Source organism: Xenopus laevis, chromosome 5L (assembly GCF_017654675.1).
Source record: "Xenopus laevis strain J_2021 chromosome 5L, Xenopus_laevis_v10.1, whole genome shotgun sequence".
In the NCBI taxonomy this organism is placed as follows: Eukaryota; Metazoa; Chordata; class Amphibia; order Anura; family Pipidae; genus Xenopus; species Xenopus laevis.
The window spans coordinates 7188138-7207861 of NC_054379.1; the positions used below are offsets into that span (position 1 = coordinate 7188138).

The window sequence follows — 19724 nt, forward strand, 5'->3', positions numbered from 1 at the left end:
GTGACAAAAAGTCACATGATTTCCCTCCCTGCATCTAATTTGCATATGCAAATTATGATTCGGTTCGGCCGGACAGAAGGATTCGGCCGAATCCTGCTGAAAAAGGCCGAACCCCGAAGCGAATCCTGGATTCGGTGCATCCCTAGTATAAAAACACTAGGCCTTCGACCTCATGCTTTTATATGGTCATGAAACTCCTCGGTAACTTATAATATCCTTAGGGCTAATTTATTCACTATATAACCACAGACTCAAGGGTCGAATTTCAAATTCATGTTTTTTAAAACTCCCATAAATTTGAAATTCAACGAATCGAAACAAATTAATAAAATAAAAATTTTCCAACTCAGACCAATTTAAACGACCCAAAAACTTGAATCGAATTTGGTCAAACTCAATTCAAATTTTTTCTCAGAAAAAAAACTCGAATGTCAGGAAGGCTGCAAACATTTCCAAATTGTTCACTGGACGTCTCCCATTGACTTAAACAGCTATTCTAAAGGTTTTAGGTGGTGAATAGTCGAATTTGAATTCTTAAAGGGCCGGAGTATGATAAATCTCAAAAATCAAATTCAATTTTTAAAAAAAAAAAAAAACTTGAATCAAGTTTTTATAATTTCCTTGTCGAATTTGACTGTTTTGACCATAAAAAATCTTGTGAAAATTGAATTTGAATTTTCAATTTGACCCTTTAGTAAATCTGCCCCTTAATGTTGCCAGGTGTGTAGCCTGTAAGTACTTGTGTTTGTTTTTATTTTGTATAGTAGTTTGTATAAGCGGCACTGTACATCTTTAACAATACAGTAACGGGGCAGACAGGGAAATGTTACAATTAATAGGACCCTCTAATACAGTGTGTGAAAATGTAGACAGAACATCCAACATAGTCACACCAGTACAGATTAACGGGGTGCTTCACCTTTAAGTTAACTATATTATGGCTAATTCTAAGCAACCTTTTTTAGTTGGCTTTCATTTTTCCTTTATAGTTTTCTGACTTATTTGACTTTTTCTTCTGACCCTTTCCTGCTTTAAAATGGGGGTCACTGACCCATCTATAAAACAAATGCTCTGTAAGGCTACACATTTATTGTTATTGCTACTATTTATTCCTCATCTTTCTATTCAGGCCTCTCCTATTCATATTCCAGTCTCTTATTCAAATCAATGTATGGTTGCTAGGGGAATTTGGACTTTGAAATTTGAAATTGCAAACTGGAGAGCTGCTAAATAATTAAAAAAACCTAAATAATAAATAAATCCTGTCTCAGAATATCAGTCTCTACATCAGTGATCCCCAACCAGTGGCTCATGAACAACATGTTGCTCTCCAACCCCTTGGATGTTGCTCCCAGTGGCCTCAAAGCAGGAGCTTATTTTTGAATTCCAGGCTTGGAGGCAAGTTTTGGTTGTATTAAAACATGTGCTGCCAAACAGAGTCTCCTGTAGGCTGCCAGTCCTCATAGGGGCGACCAAATAGCCAATCACAGCGCTTATTTGGCACCACCCACAAACATTTCTCATGCTTGTGTAGCTCCCCGATTCCTTTTACATCTAAATGTTGTGGGTAAAAAAAGTTTGGAGACCCCTGCTCTACATCATACTAAAGTTTAACTTAAAGATGAACAACCCCTTTAACAGAATGATCATGAACACAAACATATGACAACTTGCATCTGGGATCATACATTTTATTCGTCAATCTGACCCACCGAACTGAGTAATAAACAGGGAACCGCTTATAAGGGATATGGTGTCTGCGGTGTTGGCATCAAATGCCCAGGGCCGTCATCATGGGACACGGGGTACATCTGTACCGGGTCCAAACCTAAAGGGGGGCCCAGCTGTGCTGCACTTTTTGAATTAGCCGGGACCCCCTTGAAAACGCAGAAGCCCCAAACGGGGCAGAAGCTGCGAAAAGACCTGAAGCCACAAAAGGAGCCTAAGGTTAGTTCCACTGGACACCAATGTGTTTTTTTTTTTTTTTTTAATTTAATCCCCCTGGCCACCAATGTTTTTTTAAAAAAACTTTTATGGGAGCCCTGGAGCCAATTTTTTGTTTTGTTTTTAACTTATAATGGGGTCCTGACCACCAATGACTTTTTAGAACTTGTTTGTCGTCGGGGTTTACTGTTTTTAGCGCTGTCTGTGTGGCCTTTTTACTGTGTTGTTGGCGCGATCTGGGGGTGGGCGTGGACCAGGAGGCCCTGAAAATGTTGTACGGGGCCCTGTGATTTCTGATGGCGGCCCTGCCTGCCACAATGTCCTCCTCCGGTGATGAATTCAGGCAAGGAACGCGTCTGCGCTGGCGGGGCCCACAGGAGCCATCAACCAACCTGGGGGCAACTTTACTGTCACTAACGCTGGGGAAAATTTCGCCAGTGTGACATCATTTCGGAACTTCGCTGATTTACTAACAGTCGCTGAAGTAACTTCGCTAGCGAAGGAGATAGACTCTAGCGGTAGGTGAATTTGTGCTCTGGCGAATGGACGTAACTACGCAAATTCACTAAGATGCGGATTTTACTGAACGTTAACTTTTGCACCAGACTTGCCTTCACCAGCTCAGACCAGGCGAAGTGCAATAGAGTAGACAGGACTTCCTCAAAAAAATAGTTGAAAATTTTTCAGGGTGATAGGCTGCAAAAGAGTGTAAATTTTTTTTTGGGGTAACCGGCTTCCCCCATACATTTCCTAACATATGGCATATAAACTATACACTGGGCTCATGTGTAGGGAATTATAACACTATAACAATTTTATTTTATTAAGGTTCCCTGGACTTGTGTAATGTATTTGCTGCAACATATACGTCCATTGTACTTTAACTTCCCGCTGTATGTAAATTAGCCAACACTAGTGCAACTTCGCTTGACGCAGTAATGCTAGCGCAACTTCACCAGCGTTCGACACCCTGGACGCAACTTTTGATTTTAGTGAATTAGACTTGTCCTGGCGAATCTACGCCTGGTGAAGTGTTGCGATGTGAGCAAAGCCGTCGCTGGCGAAATTTCGCAGATTAGTGAATTTGCCCCCAGGTTTTTTCCTGGTGCCCCACCAGCCTCTATATATAAATGGGACATTTTCTGTGCCCTGCAATTTTCAATGGCACCTGCACAGCGTATTATGCCCTTCTTGGAATCCCACCTCCAAAGATGTGGACCATGCATCAGTTCTAGCAACATGAGATATATATATATATATATATATATATATATATATATATATATATATATATATATATATATATATATCTATCTATATCTATATAGATATAGATATATATATATATATCTATATATATATATAGATATCTATATATATATATATATATATAGGTCCTACACCAGGGCTGAAGCATCTATTTACATTCACACTGATTAAGCTCCTTCAGTTTCTCTCTTTGGGGCAACAGAGTTAATCCATATTTTGGGATCAGCAAGCACCACAAAGGCTCACATTTATAAGGCTTGTAAATAAAGCCGTGAAACCCAATACGTGGATTTTACACCAGTGTTACAAGGCTTCATTGGGAATGGCATGAAGCTCTTTCAGTTGAGTCTTCAGTCTGCACTTTTCATGGATCACTTGCCGTGTGCCACTGCTGATTACTTCTTTGAAGTGCCACATGCCAGTTGAAATGAAGAGGTTATTTTATAGCTCACGGGAGAATAAATGGTCTTTATTTGAGCGTACATGTGCTTTAAATGAAATTCTTACCCCCATCTCAGCACTTGTAGGATTTCTCTGTGCTGTAGCCTCCAGCTAATCATGTTGATAAAGGAATTAAAGGGGAGTTAAAAGCAAAGAATTCATCTTACTGCTACGAGTGCAGGTATGTGTGAGGCCCTGTCTTATTGCTCTAGGACTCAGACTGTGAATGTCGGAGGTACCTAATGGGATAACGCTGTTGGTCAATGTCAAGTTATTTATCAAGCTTTCAATACAGGTATGGGATCTGTTATCCGGAAACCCGTTCTATAGAAAGCTCCAAATTACGGAAATGACGCCACCATTTTATCCAAATAATCCGAATTTTTAAAAATGATTTCCTTTTTCGGTGTAATAATAAAACAGTCGCTTGTACTTGATCCCAACTAAGATATAATTAATCCTTATTGAGACAATCCAGCCTATTGGGTTTATTTAATGTTTAAAGGATTTTCAAGTAGACTAAAGGTATGAAGATCGAAATTATGGAAAGATCCATTATCCGGAAACCCCAGGTTCCCGAGCATTCAGGGTAACAGGTCCCATACCTGTAGTTCACCTTCAAATTAACTTTTAGTATAATGTTGGCTGTGATATTCCAAAACAATTTACAATTTTTTTTTTTTACAATAATTCACATTTTTAAAAATATGGGAATATGAGATCTATGGGAAACGGCCTTCCCGTAATTTGGAGCTTTCTGGATAACTGGTTTACATTATTGTGAAAAAAAACAATTCCTTTATCTTTGTAATAATAAAACCGTACATTGTACTTGATCCCAAGACAAAACAATCCTGTTGGTTTTAAATGATGTTTAAATGATTTTAAGTAGACATAAAGTATGGAGATCCAAATTACAGAAAGATCCCTCTTCCGAAAAACATACCAGGTCCCGTACCTGTGTTTGAAATTTATTCATTATTGCCCATGTGCCCTTCTCTTTTTATATCCTATAAGCATTTCAAAGGAAATATTATATACTGCATCATTTTTAGGACAAAAAGGAGCTTTTTAACAAAAAATATCTAAGCTGCTTTTAATCCTTATAACTATGTATTGTTTTGCTAAATACTGTAACACAGGTATGGGATCTGTTAACTGGAAACCCATTATGCAGTAAGCTCTGAATTATGGAAAAGCCGTCTCCCATAGACTCCGTTTTATCCAAAATAATCAAAATTTTTAGAAATTACAGAAATATCCATTATCCAGAAAACTCAAGGTCCTGAACATTCTAGATAACAGGTAAAGGAAATAATTTTTTAAAACTTGGGTAAAATGGAGTCCACGAGAGACGGCCTTTCCGTAATTCTGAGCTTTTTGGATAATGGGTTTCCAGATAATGGATCCCATACCTGTACTACAAAAAACACTGAAAACGTTAAATAAACCTAATAAGCTGTTTTTGCTTCCAATAAGGATTAATTATATCTTAGTTAGGATCAAGTACAAGCGACTGTTTTATTATTACAAGTATGGGACCTGTTATCCAGAATGTTTGGGACCTGGGGTTTTCTGGATAACAGATCTTTCCGTAATTTGGATCTTCATAAATCATATAAACATTTAATAAACCCAATAGGCTGGTTTTGCTTCCAATAAGGATTAATTATATCTTAGTTGGGATCAAATACAAGCTACTGTTTTATTTTTACTCAGAAAAAAGGAAATCATTTTTAAAATTTTAAATATGGATAAAATGAGATACGGGCTTTCTGTAATTCGGAACTTTATGGATAACTGGTTTCCGGATAATGGATCCTTTACCTCTACTGCCTTTTGCCTTCAGAATCATCAGAACATTGTTGCTTGTCTCTAATATTTAATCTCTTTGGGACCGACCAAATATTTGAGAGAATTATTTTTACGATTTTATTAAAAATAAACTGCAGACCCCCATTCCCTTATAGAATTTTATTCTTCAATTAGCACTCTGTAACCTTAAACTAGGGATGCACCGAATCCAGGATACGGTTCCGGATTCTGCCTTATTCAGCAGGATTCGGATTCAGTCAAATCCTTCTGCTCTGCCGAACTGAATCCGAATCCTAATTTGCATATGCAAATTAGGGGCGGAAGGGAAATCATATGACTTTTTGCCGCAAAACAAGGAAGTAAAAAATGTTTTCCCCTTCCCACCCCTAATTTGGATATGCAAATTAGGATTTGGTTCGGTATTCGGCTGAATCTTTCTCGAAGGATTCGGGGGTTCGGCCGAATCCAAAATAGTGGATTCAGTGCAGTGTTTAATCACAGTATTGAAAATACACATTAGACTTCCTGGGATATTTGGTAAGATGTAAATTTAGGGGCAATCGCTGCCTCCGAATTGAAGTGGTTAAATAGAATTGACAAGGTGATGCCAAAGTACAGTCTGGGAAATCATCAGAAAACGATGAATCTGTGTTTAATGCCAATATTTGCTGAAGGTATAGACTCTTTGGAAATGAAAGGGCGACGAGCCAGTTATTTGGCTGTTTTATTATCGTGCCAATTGAAAACCACGTTGGCTGAAAAGCTTTATATAAACGATGGAACGAGGGGAGACAGGGCTGTGTTTATGCTCCGCTGCCATTTCAACATTCTCATTGCTGATATTTGCTTCTCTCGCTGACTGATGTGCGAATCCTCGTCAGGAAGATGTCGGGAGCGGCGGTTGTTTACAGGTGTTGTGAGGTTACATTGCCGATGTGATATTTAGTAACCGTCCAAACAAGTTGTGTTCCCGGATCAGATGTCACTTCCAGGAAACAAGTCTGTGGTTATTACTCATAACAAGGAGCGAAACTCACAATATCTCCATTTTTGTTGTAATGTTTTCAGAATGTTGCCTGTTTTGAAGCTGCAGTGGAGATTTTGTTTGTTTTGCTAAGCATTCTTATCTAGATCATTCTGCAAATGATTCCCATTAATAGCTCTGCATCCTGTGAATTTTCTATAGGTGCTTAGTAAGATAGCTAGAATCTCAGCTGCCATAAAGCAGGACAGGACTGCTGCTTACAATGGGCATCAGATAGGATCTGTGCAGCCACTGGGACAGAATGTTCTGTTATACAGATAGCTAGAATCTCAGCTGCCATAAAGCAGGACAGGACTGCTGCTTACAATGGGCATCAGATAGGATCTGTGCAACCACTGGGACACAATGTTCTGTTATACAGATAGCTAGAATCTCAGCTGCCATAAAGCAGGACAGGACTGCTGCTTACAATGGGGATCAGATAGGATCTGTGCAGCCACTGGGACACAATGTTCTGTTATACAGATAGCTAGAATCTCAGCTGCCATAAAGCAGGTCAGGACTGCTGCTTACAATGGGGATCAGATAGGATCTGTGCAGCCACTGGGACAGAATGCTCTGTTATACAGATAGCTAGAATCTCAGCTGCCATAAAGCACATCAAAACTGCTGCTTTGCAGGAAAAAATGATTCACCCTTCTATTTAATCTCTTATATGTAAACACAACATTGCACATTTCTTTCATAATTTTTTTACATTGTTTCTTGTCATATATTTAGTTATTAACCATAATGTACATCCTGCATAACCAAATGTCTCATCGTTTCTTTTTCAGCACGACGTCTCCCAGACTTTGCTAAAAGGCACGCTGGACAGTGTTGTGGAAGAGTGTGTGAGCTTTGTGGGAGTGGATATAAACATTTGCTCTGAAACACTGCTCAGGTAAATAGAGTCTGCTGTAATCACCTTACACAGGCATGGGGATCATTATTAAAACTGCCAGTTGCGTGACACTTTCCTTGCTTCAGTATGTCATCAAACTGGTTTGCTGGATGACATTTTTTCCATCATACAAGCAGTTTTGATTTCAGCAGTGTTATAGGATAAGTAAACTTTTCAAATAAGGGAATGTAAAATTCATGATTGTGCTATTCTAATCAATTTTGTAATGTGCATTCATTATTTATTTTCCTTTGATTCCCAGATATTAAGGGATACATGTTCTGTTAATATGAATGAATTTTTTTACAACAGCGCCACCTGCTGGTCAGTTTCCCACCAGTCTGACCAGCAAGTAGTCAAGAAAGTTGTCAGGAGAAAGAAAGAGGCTGATGTTCTTCTGCTTAGGAAAGATGTGAGAAAGGTTTATAATTTTATTCCTAAGCAGAAGAACATCAGCCTCTTTCTTTCTCCTGACAACTTCCTTGACTACTTGCTGGTCAGACTGGTGGGAAACTGACCAGCAGGTGGCGCTGTTGTAACACAATTCATCCATATTAACAGTACATGTATCCCTTAATATCTTGGAATCAAAACAAAATAAATAATGAATGTACATTACAAAAGTGCTTAGAATAGCTCCCTCATCAATTTTACATTCACTTATTTTAAAGGTTTACTTATCCTTTAAAGCACATGGAAGGTTTCACCTGCTTTCTGGACTGCAAAGTTCAACAGATAATACTTCTGTTTATATTGTCAACTGTCTTTCCTCTGTTTTACAATATAAATGGATGCACCTTTATGTTGCTGCCAGTATTAGTACAGGTATGGGACCCGTTCTCCACAATGCTCGGGACCTGGGGCTTTTACGCATAACGAATCTTTCCATAATTTGGATCTTCATACCTTAAGTCTACTAGAAAATCATATAAACATTAAATAAACCCAATAGGCTGGTTTTGCTTCCAATAAGGATTAATTATATCTTAGTTGGGATCAAGTACAAGTGACTGTTTTATTATTACAGAAAAAAAGGAAATCAGTTTTAAACATTTTGATTTGGATAAAATGGTGTCTATGGGAGACAGCCTTTCTGTAATTCTGAACTTCTACCTGATAACAGATCCTATACCTGTACTGTTTTACTACTACGGAGAAAAAGCAAAACATTTTTAAAATTTTAATAATTTGATTAAAATAAAGTCTGTGGGTGACAGACACCCCATAATTCGGAGCTTTATTGATAAAGGGTTTCCGGATAACGGATGCCATACCTGTACATTAAATAGATGTGACCTCATCAGCTGAGTAGAGCAGAAATGCGCAGTCATTTCGCCGCAGTTCTATAACAGAGACAGATACATTACAGCAATTGCAGAGTCCAACTTGAAGACCAAAATAATATCTAAAAATCAGTGGGACTGGCTACATTACTCTAAACTTACCTGTTTATTTTTTAGGCATATTGCTGGGCTGAATTCTGTAAGAGCCAAGAATATCATAGAATGGAGAGAGACAAATGGTCCATTTATTAACAGAGAGCAGCTCAAGCTTGTCAAAGGTCTGGGTCCTAAATCCTTCCAACAATGTGCCGGCTTTATTAGAATTAACCAGGAGTACGTCCGAAGTTTTTGCAGGTATTTTTACTCCCTTTCTTTTGTATAAACTGATAACTACTATGTTTACTCTGATTATCACAACACAGAGACTCTACTATTAATGAAAAAATAAATGAAACAAGGAGACTCAAGTAAATCAGGTATATTGCTTTATAAAAGACAAAAAGGAAGGGCTGATTAGAGCGATGGGAGTTGCTATGAGAATCACCCAACTGACTGATGTCTCTCAGAGAACTGGGGCAAAGGCGATTATTATTATTATTAATTATAAAACATATTCCACGTTGCTTTACAATAGACGGATGTATACAAACATACAATTTACATACAAATACACAACAACATAGGAGTTAAAGAGGGCTGAGTAGCGTTTACCAACTCTGGTTGGTAAACCTGTACAATAGGATTTAGGTGTTATGTTCGGCTTCCATGTAGTTGCTCTGTGCTTGCAACTCCGCTGTACCAGTGAAACAAAAACCAAAAATGGAAGAGGTTACACAACCTGGAATAAATAATTTGCAGTTATTCTGCTTGAGTTCCTCTTCCATTTTTGTTTTTTGAGTCACTGAGTAGAGTTTACAACTGAAATGGGTATCAACATGTGAGAGAAATTATAAACTGGTAGCAGAAGTTTGACTCCTATACCATGATGACCATTCATTCGTTCAGGGTCAGACTGGGTCAGTGGGTCACAGGGAAAAAACATGGTGGGCCAAGCCAGGTCTGATCCTTGGCGGAAATTTTTGGCACTTCACCCCTGATCACAGCCACAAGGAGCTAAAAGATTCACGGAGGAGCTTGTTGGCAGTGGAAGAGTTCATGAGTGAAGCGCCAGTCCCAGTGCCTCGTGGACTCTTCACTCTGACACTGCATTGGGTTGACCAAGGAGAAGACAAAGAAGTTCACTTGATTGCAAGTTTCCTTCTAGGAATGAGAGAACATGCTGGTTATGCACAAGGCTCTGAAGGCATATTCCTTGGTCTCCAACAGCTTCTGAGGTGGCCCTGGCCTTGTCACAGTAGCAGAAGAACAGGGCCATGGACTCTTAAAGGGATCCTGTCATCGGAAAACATGTTTTTTTCAAAACGCATCAGTTAATAGTGCTGCTCCAGCAGAATTCTGCACTGAAATCCATGTCTCAAAAGAGCAAACAGATTTTTTTATATTCAATTTTGAAATCTGACATGGGGCTAGACATTTTGTCAATTTCCCAGCTGCCCACAGTCATGTGACTTGTGCCTGCACTTTAGGAGAGAAATGCTTTCTGGCAGGCTGCTGTTTTTCCTTCTCAATGTAACTGAATGTGTCTCAGTGGGACATGGGTTTTTACTATTGAGTGCTGTTCTTAGATCTACCAGGCAGCTGTTATCTTGTGTTAGGGAGCTGCTATCTGGTTACCTTCCCATTGTTCTGTTGTTTGGCTGCTGGGGGGGGAGGGGTGATATCACTCCAACTTGCAGTACAGCAGTAAAGAGTGATTGAAGTTTATCAGAGCACAAGTCACATGACTTGGGGCAGCTGGAAAAATTGACAATATGTCTAGCCCCATGTCAGATTTCAAAATTGAATATAAAAAAATCTGTTTGCTCTTTTGAGAAATGGATTCCAGTGCAGAATTCTGCTGGAGCAGCTCTATTAACTGATTCATTTTGGAAAAAAAAATATTCCCATGACAGTATCCCTTTAAGAAAAACATAATTTTTATGATGGCCTTTTAGCTGTTGTTGATGTATCTCAACAGCAACTTAAGGCTCGTAGTTTGAGCAGCAATGTTAAAAAGCAATAGTTTAGCCTTCTTGCCTACCTCCCATCACTCACGGTTTCTTCCTAACTGCTGATATGTGCAGGGCCCTGGGTTGTCTCCTTTCTCTGGACCCCTAGAGGCACAGCTAGAATTTCTGGCTCTGTGCATGCAGCTTCCATTGACTACAGATGAGAACAACATTTATAGGGCTTACGTTGTTCAACCAACAGGCTTGAGTGCTTAAAATTTCCTTGATTTTGGTTGGGGTGGAGAAGTTGAGGTAGAATCAAAGTCGTTTAGATTGACGCTTTCCAGTTCTCTATTAAACCTGCTAAGGATAATACTGTAAGTTAGAGCCTTCCAGACCTTCCTGTTTACCAAAGTAATATATATATATATGGATTCCTTAACACGTATGAAGCCTAATTTACAGTTTAAAAAAACATGGTGGTTTTAAACCTTTGCAACATCTACAGTGTGTGCTACGTGAGAGAAGTTACTGTGGGGTTGAAGAGTGATGCCAGAAACTGCAGGTGGGCTTATAGGACATTATGTTATTGAATAATTCTCATATGTGACATAGAACAGAAATGAAAGTGTATTTGTTTTGTTTTCTTTTTTTTTCCATCAGGGACCAACCAACCGGAGGAACAGACCCAGCCAATCCCAGCCGCAGTTCTTCTAAACAGGGCAAAAAGACAAGTAAAACAGCTGCAAGTGTGTCCTTAAAGCCAAACCCTTTGGATCAAACTTGTATCCACCCTGAGTCATACAGTGTAGCAACGAGGTAAGTTAAGTCGAGGTGACAGTGGTTATTTAGTATCACGTTCCATGTCAATCTTTCATCTTCCCATGAATCCAGTTGCCATGTCATGAATCAAAAGGGAACCCCGAACAGTCAAGTTTTCAATATCCGCACAATTTTGTGTTAATGCCAGCGCCATTGATTCTACGGCGATGCCACTTAAAGGAGAAACAAACACTTATTAAAAAAATGTAGGGTAGGTTTTTTTTTATTACGGGTTTGTTTCTCCTTTAAAGGAGAACTAAAGCCTAACTGAAGAAGTAGGTAGAAATGTTGTACATGATGTTTTGTGCTTCTGTACCAGCCCAAGGCAACCACAGCCCTTTAGCAGTAAAGATCTGTGTCTCCAAAGATGCCCCAGTAGCTCCCGATCTTCTTTTCTGCTGATTCACTGATTCACATGCTCTGTGCTGCTGTCACTTACTGAGCTTAGGGAGCCACTCACAATATACAGTACACATAGAATAGAAATGTCACAATATAAGGCTGATTAGTCATTAATACACATAATTACTACATGGCAGCACAGAAACCAGTGCAATTAGCATCAGAATTGAATAATCAGCAAACCTGTAGCATCAGCTTATATTACAGCCAGGGAAGCTCATTTTCTGCTGGATAATTAGTGACGAGCCCTAAGCTTAGCTTCTCAACAGCCAATCAGAGCCCACTGAGCATGTGAGTGTCACAGACACTTTCCAAGATGGTGACCCCCTGTGACAAGTTTGAAGTCCTGGATCATTGCTGCTATTGACAAGCTCAAACTTTAGCCTCGTGCAATAAGTTCACTATAGAAAATAGGACATTTTTAGCCACATTCATTTTTAGGGGTTAGTTCTCCTTTAAGGGGTTAGATTCTTGTATCTATACCTTGATAGCCATGTCTTACACTGAGCAGAAACATGCAATTTGGGTTGAAAAGTAAAATGATTGTGGCTCTAATATTTATTATTTAATCCATGCTCTGGCAGCTGCTCACACAACGGCTGAATATTGTTTGGACACAGTGAATGTGAGACGTCTGCTCCTTTGTCTCCCAAACAGGTGGTTGTTGTTTTTATTTGTGCAAATACAAGTTCCTCTGGCATTGAAATGAATCCGTTCATATTCGTTCCTTTTACTGTTTGCTCCAAAATTTTATTGCCGCTTCCAAGGCTGCTGTCAGAATCCGCAAAGAAGGCAGGGTCTGTTCCAGGAATGGAAATAGAAGGAGTAGGCTCATCAATAAAACATTAAAACTCTAAGGTGATGTTTAGTAAAGTCTCCTGGGCTCTTAAAAGAGTCAAATTTGCCTCACACGGGCCACACGTAATACTTTTATGAAGTGCCAGGTGTGAGACTCTGGGCATGGCCAATACCTATTTTTAGAACCATTTGGGGTGCCAGCATTTTAATTACTGAGGTGTGATTCTTACTCCAGTGATTAGCAAGGGGAAATAGCAGCACCTGCGAGGGGTCTGTAATCCCTTCTATTTAAAGGAAAAGTTTAGCGTAAAGATAAAAACTGGGTAAATAGATAGGGGCAAATTCCTTAAGCGGCGCAAATTGGCTAGCAACCGCATCTCCCACTTCGTCAGGTGTAAATTCGCCAGGACAACGCTAATTCCCTAAAATGCGAAGTTCCGTCCAGGGTGCCCAATGCTGGCAAAGTTGCGCTAGCGTTGGCTAATTTGCATACGGCGTAAAGTGAAAGTTGAATGGACGTATATATGTTGCAGCAAATACATTACATTACACAAGGCCAGGGAACCAAAATAAAATAAAGTTTATTATATTGCCCTACACATGAGCCCAGTGTATGGTTTATGTGCCGTATGTTAGGAAATGTTACCCCAAAAAAATGTAAGGACTTTTGCAGGCTATCACCCTGAAAAAAGGAAACAAATTCAGCATTTTTTGGGACTTAGAAAATTTTTCATCAAAAAACTGAGGAACTCCTATCCACTCCATTGCACTTCGCCTGGTCTGAGGTGGCGAAGGCAAATCTGGCGCAAGAGGTAACGTTCAGTAAAACCCACATCTTAGAGAATTTGCGAAGATACGTCCATTCGACCAAGCGAAAATTCGCCTGATGTTAGAGTGCGAAGCAACGATAGCGTCTTATCTCCTTCGCTAGCGAAGTGACGCCTGTGCCCGTTAGGGAATCGCCATAGTTACGAAATGACGTCATGCTGGCAAATTTTCGCTAGCTTTAGTCACTTCGCCCTTTAGGGAATTTGCCCCATAAGCTGTGCAAAATAAAAATGTATCTTATATAGTTAATTAGCCAAAAATGTAATGTATAAAGGCTGGAGTGAGTGGATGTGTAACATAATAGCCAGAACACTACTTCCTGCTTTTCAGCTCTCTAACTCTGAGTTAGTCAGTGACTATAAGGGGGGCCACATGGGACATAACTGTTCAGTGAGTTTGTAATTGATCCTCAGCATTCAGCTCAGATTCAAAAGCGACAGTTATGACCCACGTGCCCCCCCCCTCAAGTCTCTGATTGGTTACTGCCTGGTAACCAATCAGTGTAAACCAAGAGAGCTGAAAAGCAGTAAGTAGTGTTCTGGCTATTATGTTACACATCCAGTCACTGCAGCCTTTATACATTACATTTTTGGCTAACTAACTATATTAGATACATTTTTTATATTGCACAGCCTATTTATTTTCCCAGTTTTTATTTTTATACTTAACAATTCCTTTAACCCGGTGGTAACAACACACCGAAATTGTATCTGCTTTCATCAACGCTGTTATCTCTTCGGATTACTGAAATACTCGAGAATCTTCAGGAGGAAAAATACGGAGAGTTTAATGATATTACTAGGAAAGAACCTTTGAAAGGGAACTTTGGCAAATACTATTATTCCATACAAGAATAAAACCACAATGTGTCTTTGCCAACTGGATTCCATTGCAGTCTGCTTGTAAAGAGAAGTTCTGATGGATCAGCGCCTGTAATAGTTTCAAAACAAACACTAAAAACATTCAGGGTTGCCCAGTAACTTCTAGTTACACCACTGCTTCCCTTACCCCAAACATATACAACTGTGGGACCTGTTATCCAGAATGTTCTGGACCTGGGGTCTTCTGGATAATGAATCTTTCTGTAATTTGGATCTTCATACCTTAAGTCTACTAGAAAATCATGTAAACATTAAATAAACCCAATAGGCTGGTTTTGCTTCCAATAAGGATTAATTATAACTTAGTTGGGATCAAGTACAAGTTACCGGTTTATTATTACACAGAAAAAGGAAATCATTTTTAATAATCTGAATTATTTAATTAAAAGTCAGTCTATTGGCGATGGCCTTCCCGTAATTTGAAGCTTTTTGGATAACAGTTTTCCTGGAAAACAGGTTCCATGCCTGTACTCCTTGGCAAAACGTTTTTAAACAAATATGTTTTCCTTTAAATGACTCCGATATTCCCTAGAGTTAATATTTGCCATATATTTCATAGTAATATGACTTTTTCACAGCTAAGCTTGAGGGTTTTTCGCAAGATCGTTCCCTTTTGTCCCGGACTTTAAAGACATCTGCGCTGTTAAGTCCATGTGATGAAGTTTATGGTGTGTAAAATTTCGAAAAATGTCATAAAATCTGCACAAAAACAGATATCTGTTTCTTGCTTCATCTCACGCCACTTGCGAAGGCTTAAAAGACTCCGTATTATTAATTCTTTATAGAGTTAAATCCCCCAACCCGGGTTATGAAAAACAGGGAAAGAGAGGAATGTGTTTAAAGGTACAGTACATTGTCCTATGGGAAGAGCCAGGGGTATCTCTTGCTTTGGGTTTGTGTAGTGGTGCCGTGTCATTGTGGAAAGAGGACACACAATTGTGTATGCTTAAAGGGATACTGTCATGGGAAAAAAAAAATTTCAAAACGAATCAGTTAATAGTGCTGCTCCAGCAGAATTCTGCACTGAAATCCATTTCTCAAAAGAGCAAACAGAGTTTTTTATATTCAATTTTGAAATCTGACATGGGGCTAGATATATTGTCAATTTCCCAGCTGCCCCTGGTCATGTGACTTGTGCTCTGATAAACTTCAATCACTCTTTACTGCTGTACTGCAAGTTGGAGTGATATCACCCCCTCCCTCCCCCCCCCAGCAGCCAAACAAAAGAACAATGGGAAGGTAACCAGATAGCAGCTCCCTAACACAAGATAACAGTAGCCTGCAAAAGTGCAAACATGGGAACCGTGAACATCTGTCTGGAGGAGGAGGTATAACTTGCATGAGCTTTAGGGCTAGTCCACACGGGGAGATAGCGACGCGTTTGCGGTCGCGGCGACAAAGCGCCGCGACAGTCGCCGCGACCGGCGCAGGCGACAGTTTTGTATGGGTGCCTATGTAAAAACGCCTGTGCTAACCACACGAGGCGATGCGCTTTTCAACAGTCGCCTGAAAATGCCTCGCCAGGCTTTTTCAGGCGACTGTTGAAAAGCGCATCGCCTCGTGTGGTTAGCACAGGCGTTTTTACATAGGCGCCCATACAAAACTGTCGCCTGCGCCGGTCGCGGCGACTGTCGCAGCGCTATCTCCCCGTGTGGACTAGCCCTTAGGTAATGGAGTGATATTCAAAGTATACTACAGGTAAGGGATCTGTTGTCCGGAAACCTGTTATCCAGAAAGCTCTGAATTATGTTAAGGTTGTCTCCCATAGACTCCATTTTATCCAAATAATCCAAATTTTAACAATTGATTTCCTTTTTCTGTGCAATAATAAAACAGCAAGCTCCCATAGTCAATTTTAAGCAAACAGTCTTGGAAGGAAAACATTATTTTCCTTTTTCTTTGTAATAATAAAACAGTCACTTGTAATTAATCCCAACTAAGATATAATTAATCCTTATTCTAAGCAAAACCAGCCTATTGGCTTTATTTACATTTTTAGTAGACTTAAGTTATGGAGATCCACATTATGGAAAGATCCCTGATGTGGAAAGGCCCGGGCCTGAGCATTCCAAGCATAATTGATCCCATTCCTGTTATGTCTTATGGGCTGTCCAGCTAGAGACTAATGATATATATATCAGCCCACTGCTAAAATAAATAAATAGAAATTGAACAAGAATTTGGTGGGGTCTCTTGGTTTAATGAATTTCAGCACAAAATAAAAAACTAACCACAATCATTTAGGGTAGGGACACACTGGGCGATTTGGGGAGATTTAGTCGCCTGGCGACTAATCGCAGCGACTTTTCTTCCGGAATGCCTCCCCTCACTCTGCGCCTGGATAAAATGAAAAGTCGCCGGCGCTAATCAAACACGGCGATTCGTTTTCCGAAGTCGCCCGAAGTTGCCTCACGAGGAAACTTCGGGCGACTTCGGAAAACGAATCGCCGCGTGTGATTAGCGCAGGCGATTTTTCATTTTAGCCAGGCGCAGAGCGAGGGGAGGCATTCCGGAAGAAAAGTCGCTGCGATTAGTCGCCAGGTGACTAAATCTCCCCAAATCGCCCAGTGTGTCCCTACCCTTAAAGGAGAAGGAAAGCTACGGAGGCATTTTATTGCCAATAGATTAGCTGCAATAGTACAAGCTAGAATGCTATATTTATTCTGTAGAATATTTTACCATACCTGAGTAAAAAGCTCTAGAAACTCTCTGTTTGTTTAGAATAGGAGCTGCAGTATTAATGTGGTATGACATCACTTCCTGCCTGAGTCTCTCCCTGCTCTGGGCTCAGATTACAGTAGAGAAGGGAGGGGTGGGGGGAGAGGAGCAAACTGAGCATGCTCTTGCCCAGGGCAATGAAGTTTAAGCTGACGGCAGGAAGTCTGATACAGAAGTCCATGTGTACACAATAGAAGGAAAGAAATGCAGTTTTTCTTTTGACAGGGGACTCAGAGCAACATTACTTTGGGGGTTTACTGGTATATTTAGATGGACCTTTCTGATAAGGCTTACTTAGTTTTAACCTTTCCTTCTCCTTTAACTGCTTGAATGTACCTGGAATCCTGCCAAAAAGCATGCATAATCTTTATAGAGGTATGGGACCTGTTGTCTAGAATGCTTGGGACCTAGTGTTTTGCAGATAACGGATCTTTCCATAATTTGGATCTTCATACCTTAAGTCTACTAGAAAATCATGTAAACATTAAATAAACCCAAAAGGCTGGTTTTGCTTCCAATAAGGATTAATTATATCTTAGTTGGGATCAAGTACAAGATAGAGGTACGGGACCTGTTATCCAGAATGCTCAGGACCTGGGGTTTTCCAGATAATGGATCTTTCCGTAATTTGGATCTTCATGCCTTAAGTCCACTAGAAAATCATGTAAACATGAAAATAAACTGGTTTTGCTTCCAATAAGGATTAATTATATCTTAGTTGGGATCAAGTACAAGTTACTGTTTTATTATTACACAGAAAAAGGGAATAATTTTTAAAATTTGGATAAAGTGAAGTCTATGGGAGACAGCCTTCCAGTAATTCGGAGCTTTCTGGATAACGGATTTCCGGTTAACAGATCCCATACCATTATTTCTGACTCCCAGCCATTCTGTGCCACCTTGTTAATTTGGATTTCACATTTGATATTTCTGTGCCCCGCTGTACAGAATAAATGCAGAAAACTTGAGCAAAGTAGAGACCTGGGTGGGCTTGTCATTTTTATTGGTTATTAGTCGATTGAATCATGACTTTATCTTTTCTAGGAGTTTTCTAAAGGATTCAAATATAATGTTCAATTGAGATTCGTGCGGTGCCATAAGACATTTGGGATATGTCTGTATTTATCCATTAGTTTGTATAGTAGTGGCACATAGTGACTGGAGACTGATAGTGTTGCACAGCCATTAATCTTGTGTCACTGGAACAATATGTAATGGGGTATCCCCTTCCCTTACTCTAATCCCTGATACTGTTTGCTCTTGAATCAAGTTACCTGATAATGCTCAAGCCACGCCGTCAATTTCCCCAGCTTGTTGGAAATTAACCCCTTAAAGGAATTTTTCAGTATAAAAATAAAAACAGGCTAAATAGATCTGTGCAAAACAGGCTAAATAGTCTGTGCAAAATAAAAAATGTTTCTAATATAGTTTGTAAGGCAATAATGTAATGTATAAAGGCTGGAGTGAGTGGATGTGTAACATAATAGCCAGAACACTACTTCCTGCTTTTCAGCTCTCTTGGTTTCCACTGATTGGTTACCAGGCAGTAACCAATCAGTGACTTGAGGGGGGGCACATGGGTCATATCTGTTGCTTTTGAATCTGAGCTGAATGCTGAGGATCAATTGTAAACTCACTGAACAGTTATGTCCCATGTGGCCTCCCTTATAGTCACTGACTAACTCAGAGTTAGAGAGCTGATATCTCGAATTAGAGAAAGGCCGTCTCCCATAGACTCCATTTTATCCAAATAATCCACATTTTTCAAAATGATTCCCTTTTTCTGTGTAATAATAAAACAGTAGTTTGTACTTGATCCCAACTAAGATATAATTGTACATACCTCTACTAATAAACATGTTCAAAACCTAATTATATAGGTTAATTAATTTTACCAAGCAGCTGTTAAAGAGTAACTGACATAGGCTAAGCCATCCATACTACAGGTATGGGATCCATCATCCAGAAACCTGTTATCCAAACAGCTCAGAATTACAGGGAAGGCCGTCTCCCATAGACCATTTTATCCACATTTTTGATAACGATTTCCTTTTTCTGTGTAATAATAAAACAGTAGCTTGTACTTGATCCCAACTAAAATATAATTAATCCTTATTGGAGGCAAAACCAGCCTATTGGGTTTATTTAATGTTTATATGATTTTCTAGTAGACTTAAGGCATGAAGATCCAAATTACGAAAGATCCATTATCCGAAAAACCCCAGTCCTGATCATTCTGGGCATCAAGTCCCATACCTGTACCATATCTAATACCACTTTCTGCTGTCTGCGCCAATCTTACAACTTGTATAGAAGGTTCTTAAAGGGGTTGATCTCCTTTGAGTTAACTGTTAGTATGATGTAGAGCAGTGATCCCCAACCAGTAGCTCGTGAGCAACATGTTGCTCTCCAACCCCTTGGATGTTGCTCTCCGTGGCCTCAAAGCAGAAGCTTATTTTTGAATTCCAGGCTTGGAAGCAAGTTTTAATTGCAAAAAAACTAAGTATAGCGCCAAGCAGAGGCTCCTGTAGGCTATCAGTCCACATA

General features: G+C 39.6%; 1 protein-coding gene across 2 annotated transcripts in view; it reads left to right on the plus strand.

Annotated features, from left to right (window-relative positions):
• Positions 1-19724, plus strand: part of LOC108716424 (S1 RNA-binding domain-containing protein 1) — a 133623-nt gene that overhangs the window by 101623 nt on the left and 12276 nt on the right. For both annotated transcript variants that reach the window (XM_018262543.2, XM_041562494.1), the window contains exons 17-19: positions 7291-7397; positions 8858-9034; positions 11392-11547. In XM_018262543.2, coding sequence (XP_018118032.1) covers positions 7291-7397; positions 8858-9034; positions 11392-11547 — 440 coding nt within the window. The remainder of the gene's footprint in view (positions 1-7290; positions 7398-8857; positions 9035-11391; positions 11548-19724) is intronic.